We start from the raw sequence: 22,096 nt of genomic DNA on the forward strand, positions 1-22,096 counted from the left end.
CAGTACTGTAATTAAAGCAAAGCCCCCAAGAAATACACACTCATAACATGAGGCTGTGAGTAGCGAGAGTTTCCCTTCAAACCTCAGTGGCTTTAATCTGTAGGTCTGTTTTACTTCTGCTTTTTTTTTTTAAACTTTATTTTAAAAAACAAAGATAAAAGAAAAAAATTTTTAAACATTTTGCATAAATGTATACAAATACAATTGTGTCAGTGCTTGGCTTCTTCTTTCTTTTTTTTTAAGGTTTGATACTCTGCATTAAGGTCTTACTAGTTACAATGAGCAAAAAGTACATGTAAAACAGGATGTAACCCAGAATTAGTCAAGGTTTTCTTGGTGTGTAAGGATTGAGCATGACCTTTTTTTTTTTTTTTTTTTCTTGAACTTCACACAGTCTGTGAGTTGTTTCTAGAGCAGTGCGAGCCTCTGGGGTTAGCATCCCACTATCAGTGACTGCATATTATGTCTGTTTTTTTGTGACTGGGTTATCTCACTCAGCATGATATTCTCTAGATGCAGCCATTTTCTTAAGAATTTGGTTAAGTCATTGTTTATGGTGGCTGAGTAGTACTCCATTGTGTAAATGTACCACAATTTTTGTATCCATTCATCTACTGAAGGACATCTGGGTTCTTTCCAGCTTCTGGCTATTATAAATAGAGCTGCTATGAACATTGTGGTGCATGTATCTTTGTTGTATATTGGAGTGTCTCTGGGGTATATGCCCAGAAGTGGAATAGCTGGATCTTCAGGTAGTACTATGTCCAATTTTCTGAGGAATCGCCAGACTGATTTCCAGAGTGGTTGTATCAGTGTACAACCCCACCAACAGTGTAGAAGTGTTCCTCTTTCTCCACAACCTCGCCAGCATCTGCTGTCATCTGAGTTTTAGATAAAATGAACTTCATATAACACCATCAAACCCATACCTTTTCATTTCTTCTGAGAATCATTTTAGTATTTACCAAATATTTTATGCAACCTATACTTTTCATCTGACAGGTTCTGAATTGGGTCTCCAGTAAGGCCGAAGCAAAGGGTGCTGAGTTCTCTTTAGTGTTCACGAAAGAGATGAATCCAAGCATGAGCTAATTGGTTAGTTGTATATATCATACGTTTGAATGCAGGATAATAAGGGTCTGGGAGTGTCCCGCGCAACCGTCTCGCCTGCAAGAACGACGCGGCACACGAAATAGAATCCTTCTGCGGTAAACTTTAATATCCTCGAGAACCAGCACTTGTTACACGTGACGAAGAAGACGAAGAAGACCAAGAAGACGAACAGGACGAACAAGACGAACGAGATCCACGAGACGAACGAGACCAACGAGAGAGAGAAACTATCTAGCCTGTCCCCTTATAAAGGGATCAGTCCTTGCCTTGGACGCAGAGCCCCCTGATTGGTTGAAACTCATCAGGCCCTATGACGCCACAGAAGAGGCAGAGCTCAAGGAGTGGAAAGTTACCCAGCACGTGCGCACATGGCTTGCTAACTCCAGCCGGATATCAGCGCCATCTTGTAATGGAGAATGTGCAGGCGGCGCCCCACATGGGAGGAAGAAACAGAGGGGAAGGAACAAATGGTCTTTATCTCTGTTCTTACCAGCAAAACACTGCTCTTGTTGCCAGCCAGCTCTCCTATTCTGTGCACATGTTGACTTTTCTATTGTGTTAAATATCTTAGCGGGCAGACTTAGTTCACCTTTTCCTCCAAAACACTTACCTGTCCTCTTGCTACACACTTCAGGCAATAAAGCAGGAACAGCAGGTGACTTTATAGTTTGTTATTCTTCAGCTCGACGATGATCCTGCCTTGTAACCACCCTTTTAGTGAAAAAGTTCAGGAAATTATGATATCATGATTTTGAGTGTTTGAACTGCAGGGACATTGGAGAATAAACTCCTTTTAAGTTAGGTTTGGAGGTGATTCATCGTAGCATTTATGGGAAGTGAATAAATACATCTTAGCTCTAGGAAAAGCCTTTGCCTAGCAGGTTGAGTCACAGTGTCCTAAAAAAAGGTCCAGATCTTAATTATGGACTCTTGTGAGTGTGACTTTATTGGAAAAGGGCTCTTTGCAGATGTGACTAAGTCAAGGACCGTTAGATAGAGATCAGCCTGGACTGTGTGGCTGGGCTTTAAGCCCAGTGACAAGCTTCCTTACAAAAGATACCTGAGGGAGATTTGACAGAGAAAGGAGGAGCAGGCAGGTTACCATGGAGACAAGAGATTAGAGTAATGCCGCCATAAACTAAGTCTACATCAGCCATCAGAAGCTAGGAGAAGATAAGGAACGGACCTTTCTGTGGACCGGATGCAGTGTAGCTTTATGGTACCTTGACTTTGGGTCTTTGAATAGTGAGATTGTTGGAGAATGAACTGCTATTAAGTTGCCTAGTTTGGAGGTGATTTGTTGCAGCTTTTATGGGAAAGCGAATAACATCTTAGAAAAGGCTTCCTAGAGACTGCCAAGCAGCTTGTAGGAAATCTGAGAGGTGCATTTCAGCCATATGCTTCCTGACGCTCCCCTTTCAGGAGCACCACCACCTTAGAGGGCTGCCTTTCAGCGCAGATTCCTGAGACTAGACTGAAATGAATGGAGAAAGGTATTATCATCAAAGCTGGGCGTTTAGCTGCAGGGCCGGCCAGAGACCAGCTCATCCCAAGAGTCTGGGGGCAGGGATTCACTGGCTCCGGCAACCGTCTGCTGTTTGAACTCTGGGTTAGCATCCTGCATTTAGTCCATTCTGAGTTTGTTTCTTTATCCCAGTAGGAAGACAAGGCTCTCTTTGACAGCACAGGCCATTTTGAAATACTAGCTAAACAAATGTGTGGTGGTGCAGAAGGAGAAGGAATTATAGAAAAGGAAATATTTGTGACATAGACAGTCTCTTCCTGGATGAAGTAAGGCTTCAGTTGGACCACAGGAAAAGCACTGAATATGGGGTACATGGAAAAGGGGCACATTTAATGTGGAAGCAGGAGAAATGCAGTCCAGTGTTGTTTGAAGAGACGCTCAAGAGGACCGTGTTGAATTCTACTTAGGGTGCTCAGTTGTCACCAGGGAGATTTGAATTCAGTAATCGGGTATCTACTGTATTTGACAAGGAAGATAGCAAGGCTCCAAGGTCAAGAGCATTTTGGATGGGACAGATGTCATTGTAGCTCCCTCACCAGATCTAAGACACCTCTCTAAGTAAATCTTTCTTGTCCCTCCTCTTGGCAATGGTGAACACTCCTCATTGCCTGCTTCCTAAACATAACTCCGTCCTCCCAGATCAAGTGTCTCTCTTGGAGCTTGGATTCCTCCTAAGTCTGAAAGGCTGTGAAGAGAAAGGTATCGAAAATGTTTAGCCCCAATCCTGTCTAGATACTCCAGTGCCTCCTCTACTGAACTCAAGTGAATTTCAGGAATGGCTGTTCCAGAAGATTAAAGGCCTGCCCCGTGGCCCTAACAGCACTTGTTTCTCTGTAGCTAGGAGAGATACAGAGGATGTTTTAAAAATCATTTTCTATATTGAGGCAAACCACACCCTTAGGGAATACCTCAGGAAAGCACTCCAATTTTCAGTGTCCCTGGGTAGCTCTCCTAAGTGAAAAGGATAACCCGAGTCAGCATAAGGTTTAGAGAAAAAGTAGACAGGAGGACAGAATCCACCATGTTTTGCCATAGCTTGATAGTGATGCTTGATACTCAGTATGGTATTTAAGACAATAGGCTAGGGAAGATTTTTTTTTTTTCTGGCTTAGAAATGTCTTAGCCCAGGTTTTTTTTTATTCCTTTTCTTCTTTCTGTGTATTGAAGGAAGGAAATTTCCTTGGACTGAAGATGTTCAGAGCAGATCAGTCTAAAAAGCTTGTTCAGTTCTGGACAGGTGGCTCGGCGTTTAAAAGCACACACTGCTCCTGTAGCCGACCTAAGTTTTGTTTCCAGTACCCTTGTCAGAGAGCTCACAGCTCCAAGGGATCTGATGCCTCTAGTTACTGCATTTGCAAGCAACTGTGCTCATGTGTACTTACCCACATGTAGATATATACACTCAGATGTACATACGCTCATGTGCAAACCTCCACATGTAGATAAATATACACACACTTCTGCATAATAATACACATGCATTTGTAATGATGCATGCAGATTGCCTGGTATTTGAGAAACACGCATGGGAGGCTCGTTTTGCATGTGCATATGTAGCAGAGGAGATGAGGAAGGAGCAAAATGAAGAGGCATCCTTCATTCTGTTCTCCGTCTTTGCCTGTGCACCACTAGGACTAAGATGAATGGAGTTATCGTTTGTTATGTAAAACATGATTCCTGCCTTGAAGGTAGTGGATAGGGGACAAGAGCCCCACATTTAGTTCTGTTCAAGTTCTGCTTCTTGGCTTTTATAGAGTTTAGTAGGTTGCGAGCACCTTCCCCACAGCCAAGAATACGCTGGCTTCTCTCTTTCTTCCCATGGCTTTCTCTTTGTGAGTATTAATAATTCAGTTGTATTGCCTAACAACAGGTGCCCAGATATCTGGGACATATTTAGTTCTTTAGAAAAATAGAGAGGAGTTGAAAGCCGGGGAAATTTGAGTCCGGCAGTTCTGCATTCACCCACATTGCTGCTCATGCTGCGTGTTGATATCTGAACTTCTTTGCCTTCCTAGTTGGAAACTTTAGGACATATAAATATTTATTTTACATCAGGATTAACCCATTCCTGTACAGTGTGATTTGGGGAACAATCTGAGTATTGGAAAGAGGTGCCATATCAAAGAACCATATCCTTTTAAAAAATATTTACTATTACTTTTAAAAACGGAAAATAGACTTTTCTCTTAAGCAACAACATTTCCACCACAGTTTCCCCTCCCTTCACCCCTCCCAGCTTTTATCTACCTTCCCTCTCCCTGGGATCCACCCCTCTTTCCATCTTCCATCAGAAAAGAGCAGGCCTCCATCAGAGACAACAAACCAATCAGGACGAAACAGATAACAATGAGACAAAACAGAAGCTCTCATTTCAAGGCTGGGTGAGGCAGCCCAAAAGGAGGAAAAGAGTCCCATGAGCAGGCAAAAGAGTCAGAGACACCCTACCCCCACAAAACATCAAGTTAGCAGACACAACATATATACAGAGCACCTGGCATAGATTCATGCATGCCCTATGCTTGCTGTTTCATTCTCTGTGAGCCCATATGTGCCCTACTTAGTTGATTTAGTGAGTCACGTTCTCCTGGTGTTTTCCATTCTCTATGAATCCTATAATCTTTCTACTCCATCCTCCCCGGGATACTTCCTCTGAGAGAAGGGATCCAGTAGAGACTTCCGATTTAGAACCTTTCTTCTTATAATGCCTGGTTGTGGGTCTCTGTACCCACTCCTATTGGCTGCCAGAGGAAGCCTCTCTGATAGCATCTGGACAAGGCACTGATCTATGATCATAACAGAATATCATAAGGAAGTTAATCATTGATTTGTTTTTTTTTTTTTTAATCCAGCCATGTTTGGTTCTACCCTAGATCTCTGGGCTATTCAGCCTCTGGTTCCTGGCTATCAAAGCAGTGTCAGGCATGGGCTCCCTCTTGTGGAGTGGATCTCAAGTTAAATCAGAAAGTGGTTGTTCCCTCCCACATTTTGTACCATTATTGCTCCAGCACATCTTTCAGGCAGGTCAAATTGTTGGTTAAAGGTTTTATGGTTGGATTTGTGTCCATGTTTCTCTTTTGGTTGATTACAGCATACCTTCCCATACCAAAGACACTAGACCACGGAGGTGAAGGCTTCATGCGGGCAGTTCAGCCTCTCCATGTTCAGTGAGCTAGGCAGGTGCTGTCCTCGGCAAGAGGGTCATATTGTCAGTTTGCAGTGAACAATCCTCTGTCCTAGCATCAGCAGGGATTGTTTCGGCTCTCCATGGGACCCCCTTGGCCAGCAACTCAATCAAATGCAACCCAGTTCCTCCACAGGAAGACTTGTTTGGTTACAAAAAATGGCCAGTTGAGGCTCCATATCCACCCAGTCCTCACTAGGGTCATACTCATAAATGTTAGGAAGTTTCTACTGTACTAGGTTTTTATATTACTCTTCAAATGCCCACCAGTCCTAGCCATCTCTCTGTGCACTCTCTCCTTCCATCCCACCCCGTATACTGAATTCCTCCCATTTCTGTCCTCATCCAACCCCAGTCTACCCACAAAACCTATGAACTTTCCTCTTAACACTGCTTTCATTCTGTACCATAAGTTTGGGTATGCTGTGAATTCATTTTTATCGAATTCTAGAAAGTCTTAAAGTTCTTTCTTTTTCTGTTGACTCATTTTCCCCTGCCAATTCGGAAGGGAGTTGTTCAGTTTCCATGAGTTTGTAAGCTTTCTGGTGTTTCTGTTGTCGATATTCATGGTGGTCTGATACAGTGGTTCTCAACTTTTCTGATGCTGTGACCCTTTAAAACAGTTCCTCATGTTGTGGTGACCCCCAACCATAAAATTATCTTGTTGCTACTTCATAACTGCAATCTTGCTACTATTATGAATTATAATGTAAATATTTGATGTGCAGGATATCTGATATGTGCCGCTGGTGAAAGGGTCATTTGACAAACCGCCCCAAAGGGGTTGAGATCCATAGATTGAGAGACACTGCATCTGATAGGATGCAGGGAGTTAATTCTATTTCCATGTATCTGTTGAGACTTGCTTTCTGTTCAAGTATTTGGTCAATTTTGAAGAAAGTTTCATGAGGAGGTACTGAGAAGGTATATTCTTCTGTGTTTAGATGAAAAGTTCTGTAAATATCTGTTAGGTCCATTTGGCTCTGTTTAATTTTTGCCTGGATGGCCTGTTCATTGGAGAGAGTGGTGTATTGATGTCTCCTACTATCGGTGTGTGAGGGATGTTCAGTTTGTGGTTTAATCTGTAGTGGTGTTCCTTTTTCAAACTTGGGTGCTCTTGTGTTTGGGGCATAGATATTAAGAATTAAAATGTCATCTTGATGATTTTTTTATGAGTATGTACTATCCTTACTCATCTCTTTGATTAGTTTTGGTTTGAAGTCTATTTCATTAGGTACTAAAATGGTTACACCAGCTTTCTTCTTAGGTCCATTTGCTTTTTCCAACCCTTCACCCTGAGGTAATGTCTATCCTTGATGTTGAAGTATGTTCCTTAGATGTAGCAGAAAGATGGATTCTGTTTTCACATCTATTCTGTTAGTCTGTGTTTTTTTAATTGGGGAGTTGAAACCATTGATATTGAGAGGTATCAATGACCAATGATTGTTGATTTCTGTTTTGTTATTGTTTTGTGTGTGTGTATCTTTTCTTTTCTCTCTGGGATTATTATTTCTTGTATTTTCGTAGGTATAGTTAACCTCCTTGGTTGGAGTTTTCTTTCTAGTACCTTCTGTAGGGCTGCATTTGTAGACAAATATTGTTTAAATTTGACTTTATCATGAATTATCTTATTTTCTCCATATATGGTGATTGAATGTTTTGCTGGATATAGTAACAGGGATGACACCTGTGGTCTCTTAGAGCCTGTAGCAATCTGTCCAGGCCTTTATGGCTTTTAGAATCTCTGTTGAAAAGTTGGGTGTAATTCTGATAGGTCTGCTTTTATGTGTTACTTGGCCCTTTCCTCTTGCAGTTTCAATATTTTTTTTTTTTTTGTTATGTATGCTTAGTATTTTGATTATCTTGTGGAGAGGGGTTTTCTTTTCTGGTTCAATCTATTTTGTGTTCTGTATGTGTCTTATACCTTTATAGGCCTCTCCCTTTTTAGGTTAGTAAGTTTTTTTTTCCTATAGTTTTCTTGGAAATATTTTTTGGGCTTTGAGCTGGGAGAAAACGCCTATTCTTACCATGGTCCTGTTCTCCTCTCTGACTACACTCAGGACTGACTCTAAGTGTAACAGAAATGGCTGTATTTGTTCTTGTCAATCACCTTCCTCATTCTTGATTTCCAATTAAAAAGTCATTTGTTTATATTGTTCATTTGCTTTTTAAAGAATAAAGTTTTTTTAAAATATACTTTGGTGTGCTGGTCAGTTTTATGTCAACTTGACACAAGGGATTATCAACTGAGAACATGCCTTCAGCAGGTTGGCCTGTGGACAAGTCTCTGGGGGCATATTCATGGCTAATGAATGATTTGGGAGGTCCCAGTTCACTGTGGGTGGTACCATCATCTCTAGACAGGTGGTCCTGGGTTGTATAAAAAAAGCAAGCTTAGTGAGCTATGGAGGGAAAGTCAGTAAGCAGCATTCCATCCTGGTCTCTTCTCCAGTTTCTTCGTTGAGCTCCTGACGTGGCTTCCTTTGATAATAGATTGTAAAGTGTAAGCTGAAACAAACACTTCCCAAGTTGCTTTTTGTCATGAGTTTTATCACAGCAATTAAAAGCAAAGTAGGATGCTTGGGCTTAGTGGACCAGAGTTTGGTTACTAATATCCATGTCAGGCAGTTCACAACTGCATACCTTGAACTCACCAATACCAGGGGAGTCAGTGCCCTCTTCTGGACTCTGCAGAACACCTCATTCACGTTCTCTCTCTCTCTCTCTCTCTCTCTCTCTCTCTCTCTCTCTCTCACACACACACACACACACACACTGATGAGGAGGCTGAGTTGTGCCATGATTTGCCATCTGCAAGCTGATACCCAGGGGAGCAGTAATAAAGCTCCAGTGCGAATCTGTAGGTATGAGAAGCAATGATGCTGATGCTGGGCAGCAGAAGATGATGACTTGACTTCAGAGGACAGCACACACGGGATGATTGATGCCTACCCACGGTGCTGAGATCAGAGAACAGCACACACACAGGAGGGTGCCTACCCACAGTGGTAAGAGCACTCTTCTCACCTTAATGTATGGATTTGCATGTGAATTTTGTTTCAGAAACACTCTTATATAGTATTTCCAGAAATAATATTAAACCAGCATTCTGGTTAATACTTAGCTCACATCTCTCATTCCAAGTTAACACATAAAACTAACCATCTCATCCCAAATACTTTTACTCTTAAATGCTTTATTCAACATGAAGGCCAATTAATAAAGTATACATGTAGGGGGTTCGGTGACAGTGACACAGGATGCATTTTTAAAAAAAATTCAGTGTCTCTCATGAAGCCTAGGCTGGTCTCTAACTTTGTTAGGATGACCTTAAATTTAGGATGTTTTCTTCTCCATCTCCCAAGTGCTGGGTTTATAGGCACGCACTGCCCTGCTTTGTAGGATGTCCTAGAGCAGTCACAGATATTTCAACATTCAAACCTCTCTTTGCTATTTGCTAAAACGTATTGCACTTTGTGTTATCATAGCAAACATTTTGTTTCTTAGCAACACCAGCTGAGCTTTCTTGTAAAAGTTTTAAGGAAAGTAAAAGAACCAAATATTGAGATATCTCTCCCCTCTCTCTCTCTCTCTCTCTCTCTCTCTCTCTCTCTCTCTCTATATATATATATATATATATATATATATATATATATATATATATATATACACACACACATACATACATACATACATACATACATATACATATATATATATATATATATATATATATATATATATATATATGCTAGAAGATCTAAGATGTAAAACACCAACCATTTAAACTGTGGCCAGGGCATTTAGTTACTGTGGCATGATGGTTTGAACAAGATGTCCCCGACAGTCTTGGGTATTTGAAAGCCTCAGTTAGGGGCACCCTTTGTGGCAGTTTAGGGGGCATGGCCTTCCTGGGGGAAGCCTGTCACCAGGAGTTAACTTTAAGATGTAGAAGAACCCCACCCTTCACAGCTCACTCTCTCAGCTTTGGGCTTGCCCTTAGTTTTTGCTGCTTTTGCTGCTATGTGTTTGATTTCCCATCATGGGCTTTGACACTCTACAACCATAAGCCCCAAGAAACTTTTCTATGTTGCCTTGGTCATGGTGTTTCATCACAGCAACTGAGGTGACTAACACATGTGGGTGGGAGCATAAATGGGCATAGTCATTTTGGAGACTATTGGGTGGCTTTGTGCCCACTCATTAGTCTAACAGTTTTACTGTTAGGTATATATGCAACCGAATGCTCATAACAGTGGAAAGTTTAATATTTTACAAAAGAAATCACCCAGTGCCTCTCAGTAAGGACTGATAGCTGGTAAAGGTTCTTGCCACCAAGCTTGATGACCTGACTTTGATCCCTGCGACTTACTGTGGAAGTAGAGAACTGACTCCTGTAACTTAGATTTTGACTTTCATGTGTGTGCTGTGGCACATACACCTTCACACATATGCACATGTCACACACACACATACACAAGGAAGTGTTAAAATATATATATATATATATATATAGTCATGAGATGGGATATCCTGAAATAAGGACAAATTATTATTGTCAACAACAGGAACTGATGTATCAAAAATAATACTGAGCAAAAGCAGCCAGGTAAAGGGTCTGAGGATACAGTCTAGTGGTAGGTTGTTTACCTAGCACCTAGCATGCTCAAGCATGCTCCAGGCACTGGATTTGATCTCAAGATGAAGCAAAACAAAACACCAAGAACAAATGCAAGGTGCTTTAGCTACTGTTTGATTGCCATGGCCAACATTGCTGATGGAAACAGGAGGGAAGGGCTCCAAGGGTTCTGCCCACGGCTGCTTGTCCCTGTGCACTTGGTCAGCAGGCTACAGTTGTGTGAGTGTAGGGTGGACAAAAGGTGTTCCAATTTTTTTCTACAGGCAGGAAGCTGAGAAAAACCCAGCAACACTGGTGCTCAGCTAGCTTTCTTTTTCCCTCCCTCTTATTTTGTGTGAGTACTGCCTGTGTTGAGAGTATGCCTTTCTCTGTCAATTAGTTCTCCCTGGAACAATCCTTATAGACACAGCCCGAGGTGTGTCTGTCTCACCGATATCCTAAGTGATTCTAAATCCAGTCAAGTTGACTGAAGATGAATCACCTCACCAGGTAAAATCATACATTAAGCAGAATCAGCGGCAGGTGAGCCAGTATGTAATGTTAGGAGTCAAGAAAATGCTTATTGGAGACAGGGTAGATAGGAATGGGTGGAACCTGACAGGGAGTGGAGGGTTGCCACTGCTCTGGCCCTACACATGTATGTTTACATGGGCATGCTCATTAGTAGAAACTCATGGAATTACACCCTTATTCTTTTGCTTTTATTTTTCAGTTTTTTTCTTGTTTTTCCTATTTTTGTCAAGTTTTCAATACATATTTCATTGGTTGACTTTTGTATGTTATCATTCAATAGATCATTTCTCTTATTAATGTGAGCAACTCTGATGCTATGTCTGTCTACACTGCTGGAGCTATTGATCACCAAATAATTGGGTAAAAATAGCTTACATTTCCTTGCCCTTGCTTTAAATTACTTTTAAATAACAGATGAAAAAAATGAAATAAATTAGAGGGTACAAAGCTAAGCAGTTTGGCTAAATGACCTTTTAATTGGAGGAATTGATTAGGATTATTTCTAGATTGGGAGTAAGATATTTTCATGCTAAAATGAAAACTAGTAATGTGTACAAAAAATTCAGTATATTTAAGAATGCGTTAAAACCCGCATGTTGATGAGTTTGAGAGAGATGAATAACACCCTTTCACAAAAGACAGAAGAACAAATAATCCCAAGCGATCTTGTTAAGACAGTAGACGGGTGCCTTCTCCCAGTTTGTAATGACCATTTGATTTATATTGCATGGAATTCTTACTAAAGGAATAAATATTTGCTATGCAAAATAAAGTGCACCAAGTCAAAGCGAATGAGATAACAACTTTGTTTTAAATTAATCCTAAGAAGTTTGAGGGAAGGATAATCAGCAATTAGACTTGATGATGTGGGAGAGAGATGACAGAGTCCAAATAAGCCATGGATGCAGTAAATGACAGAAGGGTCTTGAGAAATGAGCACAACGCAAACCCATTCTCATTTGGGTTGGGGTGATGTTGCCTCAGGGAAAGAGATCTAGAATCATCAGATAAGGTAAAACAAAACTGTCATCTGGTATGTCTGCTGGGGCTCAGTTCCACGTGCTCCAGTGTCAAACTGCGCAGTATCTGTGTACAGCAATTGTGCAGCCTCCTTTATCCATTAAGTCACCTCGAGACTATGCGTAGCACCGAAATCAGTGTCCAGGCATAGCTGTTGTAGTGAGTTGTTCAGTGAGTAATAGCAGTAAGAGTCTGCACATGCTCATTATAGACGTGGTCACTGCGGATTTTCAAGGTATTTTTGCCATCCATGGTTGGCTGAATCCACCACACAGGGACCCTAGGCCCAGAAAGCCTATTTTACTTTCAGTAAATTTCCTACCATTGACCCTGGGTGGGTAGCAAGCAATGACCAATAACCTCAAATTCAGGAGAAGTTCAAACACATTTTCAGTATGATCAAATGGGAGCTTCCCCCAGGTCAGACACATGACTTTAAACAAAGCCCCTTTCTGCTTTTCTGACTTTAATTAAAATAGAATAAATCTGAGAGAAGGTTCTTATAAAACAATCACAAAGCAAATATCACAAGGAAGGGTGCTAAGTTTGAGATGCTTTTTATTTGCTTGCTCAAAGAAGAATTACATTTTATAGTGAATATTTACCTGGACTTCCAACAGTTCAAGTGTCTTAATGTGTCTCAATCAAATGATTCTTCAGTTTTTGAAACTGGGTCTTTCAAAAAGTTAATTAATTATTTTTTTATGTGTCTGGTTGTTTTGCCGGCATGTATGTATGTATGTGTACCATGTGTGTACCTGGTGCACATAAGAATGTGTCAGAAATTGGAGTTACAGATGGTTGTGAAATGCCATGTGGATGCTGGGAATTGAACCTGGGTCCTCTGGAAGAGCATCCAGTGTTCTTAACCACTGAGCCATCTCTCCAGATAGATGTGTGGCCCAAGCTGGCAGTGAACTCAGGATCCTCCTGCTTCTGAGTTCTGAGATTACAGGTATGTTCCACCATACTAGTTAGGTGAAAAAAAAATTCTTAATGTTGTGACTAGGTTTTTATTTTGTAATTTTTGTATTTTAAATAAATACTCTATAATATAAACAGATAGTGATTTTAATTGAGGATTCTTAGTTTCCACGCCAATTTTATGCTAATTTGACACAAACTTGAGTCATCTGAGAAGAGGAAACCTCAGTTGGGAAAAATGCCTCCCTAGGGTTGAGTTGTAGGGAGGCTTGTTAGGCATTGTCTTAATTAGTTATTGATGGGGGAGAGTCGACCCCTGGATTGGTGATTGTGGGTTCTATAAGAAATCATCCACGAGGAGCAAGCCAGTAAGCAGCACTTGTCTACAGTCTCTGCATCAGCTCTTTCTCCAAGATTGCTGCCCAGTTTGAGTTTCTGCCTTGGTGAGTTCTACTGAGTTTACTCAGTGAGCTGTGACTTGGGATATGTCAGCCAAACAAACCCTCTGCTCCCCAAGTTGCTCTTGATTGGGGTATTTCTTAACAGCAATGATAATCCTACCCAAGACATAGATGAAGCCAAATGCATTTATATAAAAAGTTTGCATCTAACTGCAATAATTTTAGAGCCTCATACCCATGTGCAAAATTAGATTGATATTGATTAACCGTGTACTTGCAGCAGAGGCTGAGACAAGTGATTTTCAGTGGGAGGACATCACGCTTCTAGATGAGGTAGCCAACTGTATAAACACATTGTTTCTGTGGATTTCATACTGTCCTGTTATTTTGATACCTGCTGTTTAGGGAACAAACAACAACAACAACAACAACAACAACACACACACACACATGAAGTAAAAGACAGCACAACACTGGCTGTATCTGAAGTGGGGGACTGTTGGGAGGGGTACAAAGAGGATTTGGTTCCCAAAAGGAATGACAGGGTGATTTAATGGTTTCTTAAGTGCAGAGGGAAGGTCGTTTAAATAGAATATCGAGATCTCTAACTGAGGGGAAATGACGAAGGTGAAGTGATTTCTGAGAGATAAAAAAGGTTTTGACTGAGTTTGACCAGAGTGGGATGTGACTATGTAGAGACCCTGACCTGTCACAGCCAGACCAAGCAAAGCAAAAGCTTGGAGAGATACTAGCCCGTGGTGGGTGCAAGTCACAGTTCTGGGTACCATTCTCTCCCCAGCCATCTGCGCTTTTATTAGTGAAGTCCTCACTTTGTGAGTAAAACACCCACTTCATTGACTTATTTTTGTGATTTTCACCGTGTCTTCCGATGGTTTCAGAAACGTAAAAGGCTGGAGGTTGCAATGCTCCTCTGAGCCATAGGACTTCTCCAGTCAGCATGGAGACTCCAAGTCTCATTCCTGGGGGACCTAAGCATCTGTGCTGGTTGATACTTGGCAAGTGGAGCTGCTTTGTGCCCAGCAATTGCAGCATCTTTAATGGTAAAGCTGGAAGGTAATCTAAGAACATCACCCTGGGAGCTGGGGATTCTTCCAGTATGGACTGGCAGTTGAACCCTTGACAAAGTGTCCCAGACAGCCAGGAATTGTGAATTGTATGGCACACATGTCTGGACTCCACTTGTTACTGTGTTGAATTCTTTGTGTCTTTGTAGGGATGCTGTAGGTTGGAAGCCAGATGATCTTGGGTTTGATTTTTTTTTTTTTTTTTTTTTTTTTTTTTTTTTGCTTCTGCAAAGGCCTAGTATGATCATCATCAGATGCTGAGATTTCAGAAACTCTTATCTACAAGGGGATGAAAAAAACCACACAGGCCATATATAATAACCATCAGTTCTTCCCAGACAAACACGGAAGAGTCTACTACAGATCTATAAATCTGCATTAATTTTTCTAAATTTATTGAGAGACTTCTTTGACACAGTGCACAATCTGACAGCAATAATTATTTTCCTTGGTTCCCCTAATTTGAAATCTGGGACTGAAGAACAACCCTAATTTGAAATCCGGGACTAAAGAACATTCAAGAAGCTTCTGGACCACGCTTATGAAACAAGTGGCAAACAGTTTCTTTGAGAGCAACACTATCAGTCACTACATAGACTGATTTTATTTATTTTTTTTGTCTTCACTGATTTCCCCCATCCCTCTATGTGAATATTAGCCCTGGCTTCAAACCTTTCCTCGCTTACAAGGGGCTGCAGTTCCTATAGGATACATCCCTGTCCAGACCAAGGGTGGGATCAATGTTGCACCTGAGTAGATCTGTAGCACAGTTAAGCCTGGAGACTGAGGTCCTGTGGAATTGAGAAGCCTATAAGCTATTTTTTTTTTTTTTTTTGGCAAGGGTTAATGAGTGCAGTTGTGTGCTAGGTTAACCTAAGTACAATGTCCTAGGAGGCAATGAGCATTCTGGATTATTGTCTCAAGTGAAATAAAAATCCCAACCAGAAAAGATTAGAGAGAGCCTTAGAACAAACAGATAAAAAAAAAAAAAAACCACAAAAAACCACCAAAACAGAAAACAAACATGAAACCGGTGTTGCATACATTACAGCTAGTCACTAGCTAATTGTCTCGTTTATGTCACCGGTATCTGAAAGTGACTCTGCTGTTTCTTATGATTTCTGTGATGCTTTTCTACCAGAGGATTAAAAAATAATAAAAAAGAGAACCGTCGTCAGGTCTTTCTTAGGGCCTTTTTCTTTTGGCATCTGTATGCGGCCTGATTCTGCGAGCTAAAAAAATAACACTAGAACTGAAGAACCAGGAGAGTTGGTGAACGCCTGCAATTCCAGAACTTGGAGGTGGAGGGTGAAGGTTCAGGAGTTCAAGGACTTCCCTCTGATATATAGCAAGCTCAAGGTCAACCTCTGGGTACATGAGACCCCAGCTCAAAACAATCCAAACCAGAAAAGCTAGCTCTAATCTCCCCAGCTGGTGTGTGTGTGTGTGTGTGTGTGTGTGTGTGTGTGTGTGTGATAGAGACAGTGAGGGTGAGGGAGAGAATGTGTGCACAGAGTTCACAAAGAATACTGTCTTTGCATGAAACATATGAGGGGAATCAGAGAGAAAAATGGAGTGACATGAGATGCTGATACATTTGGGATAAGCTGATAAAGCAAGTCTTCTCTGAGCAGAGGGCATTGGTACCAAGATCTAAATAAAACAAAGGCAGCCATGTGGAGATGTGGCACCTTTTCAGGTACAAGAAAAACAAAGTCTTGTTTCTGGTGCCAGATGTCTGCAGGCTTTCCAGAGAACAGAGGAAGGCAGAGCAGATAAGAGAGGAGCCCACTGGCCACAGACTTTGTTTCCATGGGACGCCTTGAGGGTTAATTATGCATCAGTTTGGGCTAGTGTCTGATGCTGAATGTTGGGTCCGATGCAGTCTAGATGCTGTGAATGAGTTTTCAGATGTGACTTACAAAGTCAGCGGGTTGGAGGGAAGCAGATTATCTTTTCCGATGCAAGTGTGCCTCATCCACTCAGTCGAAAGCCTTTAGAGAACCGAGTGGTGTTCCTGAAACAGGAAGGCATTCGGCTTTAAGACCTTAGTTCAGAAATCTTGTATTTATTTGTATCTTTGGAATCAAGACTACAGTAACAGATGCCAGAGTCTCCAGCCTTTGGTCTGTCTTACAGATTTTGAATGTTCCTGCCTTCATAACAACATGAACCAGCTTATTAAAGCAAACCTTTCTTTCTATAACCTACTGGTTCTGTCTGTCTGAAGACCCTTGACTAAAACCAAAGCGATTTGATTGGTTTGGTTCCAGCATCAGATGGTTGGTTTCACATTTTTAAAAAGATAAGTTTGGTACAAAGAACTCAAGAAACTAGACATCAACAAACTAAATAATCCAATTAACAGTGGGGTACAAATCTAGCCAGGGAATTCTCAACAGAGGAATCTCAAATGGCCAAGACACACTTAAAAAAATGTTACTTCCTTAGCCATCAGGGAAATGCAAATCAAAACAACTCTGAGAGTCTACCTTACAGCTGTCAGAATATTGAAGATCAAAATCACAAGTGTCAGCTTATGCTGCTGAGGATGTGGAGCAAGGGGAATACTCCTTCATTGCTGGTGGGAGTTCAAACTTGTATAGTCAATTTGGAACTCAATATGGTGGATTCTCAGAAAATTGGAAATGGCTCTACCTCAAGACCCAGCTATACTATTCCTGGGTATATACCCAAAAGATGCTCTACCATACTTGCTTGCTGCTTGTGCATAAGATGTAGAACTCTCTGCTCCTCCCCCACCAGCACTACATCTGCCTTCAGGCTGCCATGCTTCCACCATGATGCCAATGGACTAAACCTCTAAAACTGTATGCCAGCCCCAACAAAATGTTCTCCTTTATAGGAGTTGCCATGGTCATAGTGTCTCTTCACAGCAACAAAACACTAAGACAACTGGAAGAGGTAGATCAGCCAGTCTGACTGGCTACAGGGAGAATTGATGGAAAGAGAAAGCAAAGGAGATGTGCTAGGACTTTAGAGGTCTTGACATGGACCCAGAAGTTACCTGGATCTGAATAATATGGACAGGGCTGGATTTGGGCAACACTGCGGAGGATTGGCAAATAGATCTGATGAAGGATGTTGTGATGGTTGGTATCAGCTTGGTCATCCCCGTGAGGGGTTAGCTCCATTAGGTTATTTGAGGAGAGGAGACTCCCACTGTGGGTGGGACCATTTCCTGGGCACCAAATGGAGGAAGTGAGCCGAGTCTGGCATTTGTCATTTTCTTTCTTGACTGAGGAGTGCACTGTGACCAGCTGCCTTCAGCTTCTGCTGCTGTGACTTTCCTGGTGTGGTAGACTATAAACTTGAGCCACAAGTCAGAATAAGAGCAGGTTTGTAGGCAGCATAGTAGAGATCAGGCTCCTACTACAGCATAATCCTGTCTATTATGTCCTATAATGAAGGGGTTGTCATGGCCATGAAGGGAAACTGCATGGCCATCACTACAGACAGGCGTTTAGAGATCCAGGCCCAGATGCTGACCACAGACTTCCAGAAGATCTTCCCCAGGGGTGACAGGTTCTACATAGGCCTGGCCGGCCTGGCCACTGATGTCCAGACAGTTGCCCAGTGTCTCAAGTTCCTTCAGACCCTGTATGAGCTGCAGGAAGGTCGGCAGATCAAGCCTTACACCCTCATGAGCGTGGTGGCCAACCTCTTGTATGAGAAACAGTTTGGTCTCTACTTCACAGAGCCTGTCATTGCTGGCTTAGACCCAAAGACCTTTAAGCTCTTTATTTGCTCTCTGGACCCCATTGGCTGTCTCGTGGTGACTGATGACTTTGTAGTCAGTGGCACCTACTCCGAATACATGTATGGGATGTTTGAGTCTCTCTGGGATCCAGAACACTCGTTTGAAACCATTTCTCAGGCTGTGCTGAATGCTGTGGACTGAGACGCAGTATTGGGCACGGGTGTCTGTCCTCATCATTAAAAAAGACAAGATCACCACCAGGATGCTGAAGGCCTGGGTGGACTAACCTGTGCTCTGGATGGACTAACTTGTGCTCTGGTCCCGTTTCCCTTTTGTTGTTTTTCTTTTTAAATAAAATCACCTTTCTTTCAAAAAAAAAAAAAAAAAAAAAAAAAACCCCAAAAACCTTGAGTTGATTTTGTCAGGTTATTTTATCCCAGCAACAGGAAAAGGGATGAACACAGTTATGAAACAGACAGAGAAATCAAGGCTCCAGTTTGGGGCTCGAGAAGGTTTGGGAGGGGTGAGCTATTTATAAAGATGGTTCTGGAAGCCTGCATGAAGTGCAGGTGCACTTAGGTGGAAAAAAGAGGAAGGCAGGCTGCACTGAAGGGCGCTTTACAATTAATTCTGAACGCATTGATTCCATTCGGCTCATCGGCTGTTTAAATGGAGATATCAGGTTGACTATTGAGGTAGGGAGGGCTATGGCTGGTCACCAGCATGCAGTGGGCAACCAGAGCTTGTAAAATTTGTTGGGAGGGGCTGGGTATTGGTAGTTAAGAGCATAAAGCTAGGGTATCTGGCATTCAAATCCTAACTTCACTCTTCACAGTAACTTTACTGTTTCAGTCTTCTGTGCAAGACACAGGCGCCATTAAGCATATCTCACTGAAGGGCATGCGGATGTACCTAAGGCAGCAGAATCATAGAAGGGTGCTGTGGTCTGAGAAATGATCTATGATAGTTGTGCTTTTGACACCGAATGCATGAGATTATTAAGTATATAACGAGCTGGAGTAAAAAAAAAAAAAAAAAAAAAAAAAGATACCAAGTGACAGACAGATGGAAGGATTGCAAATCCTTCATCATCAAATCAGGACCTTACAAACATCCAGCAGAAAACAGCTGGAGAAGTGAAGGCAGCTGGCTGGAGCTCACAGAACACAGTGTCCTGGGCAGAGCATAGCATTCTCTTGGGTGATGCTTCCAGGCAAATTAACAACATCAGAAGGGCATCACTGAAATCAGACACGGTATCCAGCAGAAACCGACGAGGGATGTTGAAGCCATCAGCATGAGCTTCCCATGACTGAACTTCTGGCCTTTCCCCCACTGTAGGCACTCTTGTACCATGGGATAAATTACACATATAAATTATATGAAAATGGGAATAATAGACTGGAAATGGTTCACCTTCCAGCAGCTCTCAAAGACACAATGTTTTTCTCTGGGGCTGTTTCTGCTCATGGCCTCCTCCTCTTTTGTAGAGTTGGAGGAAGGGCAGGCCATCCCCAGACAAAGGCCCTTGGAGGACGCTTTGAGACAAACGTGGTTGGGTCTGAAATATATCTGAGGCTGAGTTACTTTCATAGACATCTTCTCGGTTGGCTCAAGTAACACAATAGTTTACCAATACAATGCACACCCCAAAGGGCTATGCATGTATTATCTTACATTCAGAGTTGGAGCTTAAATTTTCTGGTCCTTTCTGTGAATTATTCAATACAGGCAGGGGTCTGGTATGTTTTTCTCAAACTTGCTTGCTCCTTGTAGGTTTCCCCTCCCCCCATTACTCAAAGAGAAAGCACACCTTTTCTGATGCCGGAAGCCTAATGGTATACCCTTCTTCCAAACATAACCCTGCTGAATCCTCTCTGCTTTCTCTTGCTTCATGGTACCTATTGTCCTCCCCAAAGTAGCCTTAGGCATCTAACTTAATCATTTTCTGTCTGCCCTGGGTAGACAGCTCCAGGAAGATGGGTCGTGTTGATGATGTTTCTTAAGGTATCTTGGAAGACTACCTGTGTCAGTTTGTACATGGGGTGTGGGTGACATTTCTTAGAATTTATTGTCCTTTCCCTCTGTTTCTTTGAGATCAGCCAGAAGGACTCTCTGGGTCTTTCTAATGTTGTGTGATGTTGATCTTTACCGAGATAAACCTCATCATTGAAATGGATGTTCAAAGAAAGCCTCTGACGGCAGTTTGAGTTCTGACTTTGAAAGTCAATTCTGGGATTGACATACGGTCTTCCGTAGGAGATGGCACCTCCACTCTGCTGGTTGCCCACGCCCCTTCCCTGTTAGTCTGTAGGTGGGCAGTGTCCCACTTCAACTGCAGATTCTGATCACAGATTCCTTTTTTATTTTCTCAGCAAACCTTGTTGATGAGAGGCATTAAGGGCCACGCAGGGTGGAAGTTGATACATGACCTAGTCAATCTATGACTTATGAGACCTATTGCAAGTCCAAGGCACCGTATTGATTCTGCTGAACGGACTGGAAACTGACCTTCATCTCACCGAGCCCTGTAACTGGCTCCTGTTCTGTTTATCCCCAACAGAGTACTTGCACCACACAGCTTCATTCTAAAATCATTAACTTTTATTTCCCTTTACATTCTATCACGATTCCTTACCATACATATGAAGAGTAGACAAATTGATGTCTTTATCTAGCACAAAAGCTTTGGTCCCGTTTCAATGTCCGCTTTTCAGAGGCCGTTAATTTTATCTTCTCTCCCTTCGAGATGTTAGCACGAAGGAGCAATTTCCTTAGGAAGTCGGGCATCGTAGCAAAATAAGGTTTGTTTGAGCCTCGGCATTCCCGGCTGCAATACAATCCTTAGTGAACTTTACTGCAGGGAGTATTTTAATAATGGGTTGTAATTATCAGGATCAGGTTAATCTGAGGACCACTGTCTAATTCCTCACCGCTGTGGTACCAGGCAGCACATCATGGCTTCATGGTTGGGTGTTCTATACATGACGGTAGAGGCAAGTTAAATATTCATTCCGGAGGCTATCTGGGAAGGAGCTCTCAGGTCTTGCTTTTATCTGTGGGCTGAGTGATAGGCTGGAACAGGACTTTCCTCATCAGCCATGCCCTTTGTTCTTGAAATGCAGGTGTGGAGTAGACTTCCAGACAGCACCTGGAAAAAAAAAATAGACCAACCTGTTCCCGGATGAGGTTATGATCCACTCAGCACACTTCCAAATTCCAAGCAGGCTTTAGATCACTGGAGGGCTGGCCCCATGACAGTTTTGTTTTTTTGTTTTAATTATAATTTAAAATTTTATATTCTAAATTGTAGCTGCAATTAAAAAATTTTTTTTACACTAAAATTTTAAAATTGTAGAATGTTCTGGCTGGAAGGAAACAAGATGTTTTCTTCTACTAGAGAAGGCTTATTATGTGGATAAGTGAAGGGAAAGGGGAGGGGTCGGAAAGCTTTTAGGACTTGCTTAAGCCAGAGCCTCTGGCATCTCTAGACAGACAGATCATGGCTCCATCACAGGCTTAGAGGTTGGTTTGGAGGTTTTTACTTGATGTTTTTGGGGTCTTCTGTTTAAAGTAGAACATTGCAAGTGAACCTGAATTCTTTTGTCAGAGGTGATTTCTTCCCACAGAAGCCGTGTCAGCAGGGATATGGTTCTGCATGTCTGGGAAAAGAAAGGACACACTTATTGTTATCATCATCATTATCATCAGCATCAGCATTATTATTGATTTGTGTGTGTGCGTGTGCATGTGCATGTGTGAGAGCACGTTCATGTGTGTGTGTGTGTGTGTGTGTGTGTGTGTGTGTGTGTGTGTGTGTGTGTATGATATATGTGCTGGTTCTAGAACATGGCCAGAACTCAATATCACAAGTTGTTATATAACTCAATCTTTCAAGAAAACAGCCACTATCTTTGTCAGATCAGCTGTCTCTCCGTGCGAGCTTCCATTAGCATTGGTCTCTTGACCACTGA

At 42.0% G+C, this 22,096-nt stretch overlaps 1 protein-coding gene across 1 annotated transcript; it reads left to right on the forward strand.

Moving 5' to 3' along the window:
• Nucleotides 1-17,816: 17,816 nt before the first annotated feature.
• LOC308436550 (proteasome subunit beta type-3-like) lies at nt 17,817-18,323 on the forward strand (the record flags this gene model as incomplete). The annotated part of the gene is made up of 1 exon (XM_080937497.1): nt 17,817-18,323. One exon carries the CDS (start codon nt 17,817-17,819, stop codon nt 18,321-18,323), a length of 507 nt encoding a protein of 168 aa, XP_080793623.1.
• Between the last annotated feature and the right edge of the window lie 3,773 nt (nt 18,324-22,096).

The sequence above is a fragment of the Micromys minutus genome (genome assembly GCF_963924665.1).
Source record: "Micromys minutus genome assembly, chromosome: 24".
NCBI lineage: Eukaryota > Metazoa > Chordata > Mammalia > Rodentia > Muridae > Micromys > Micromys minutus.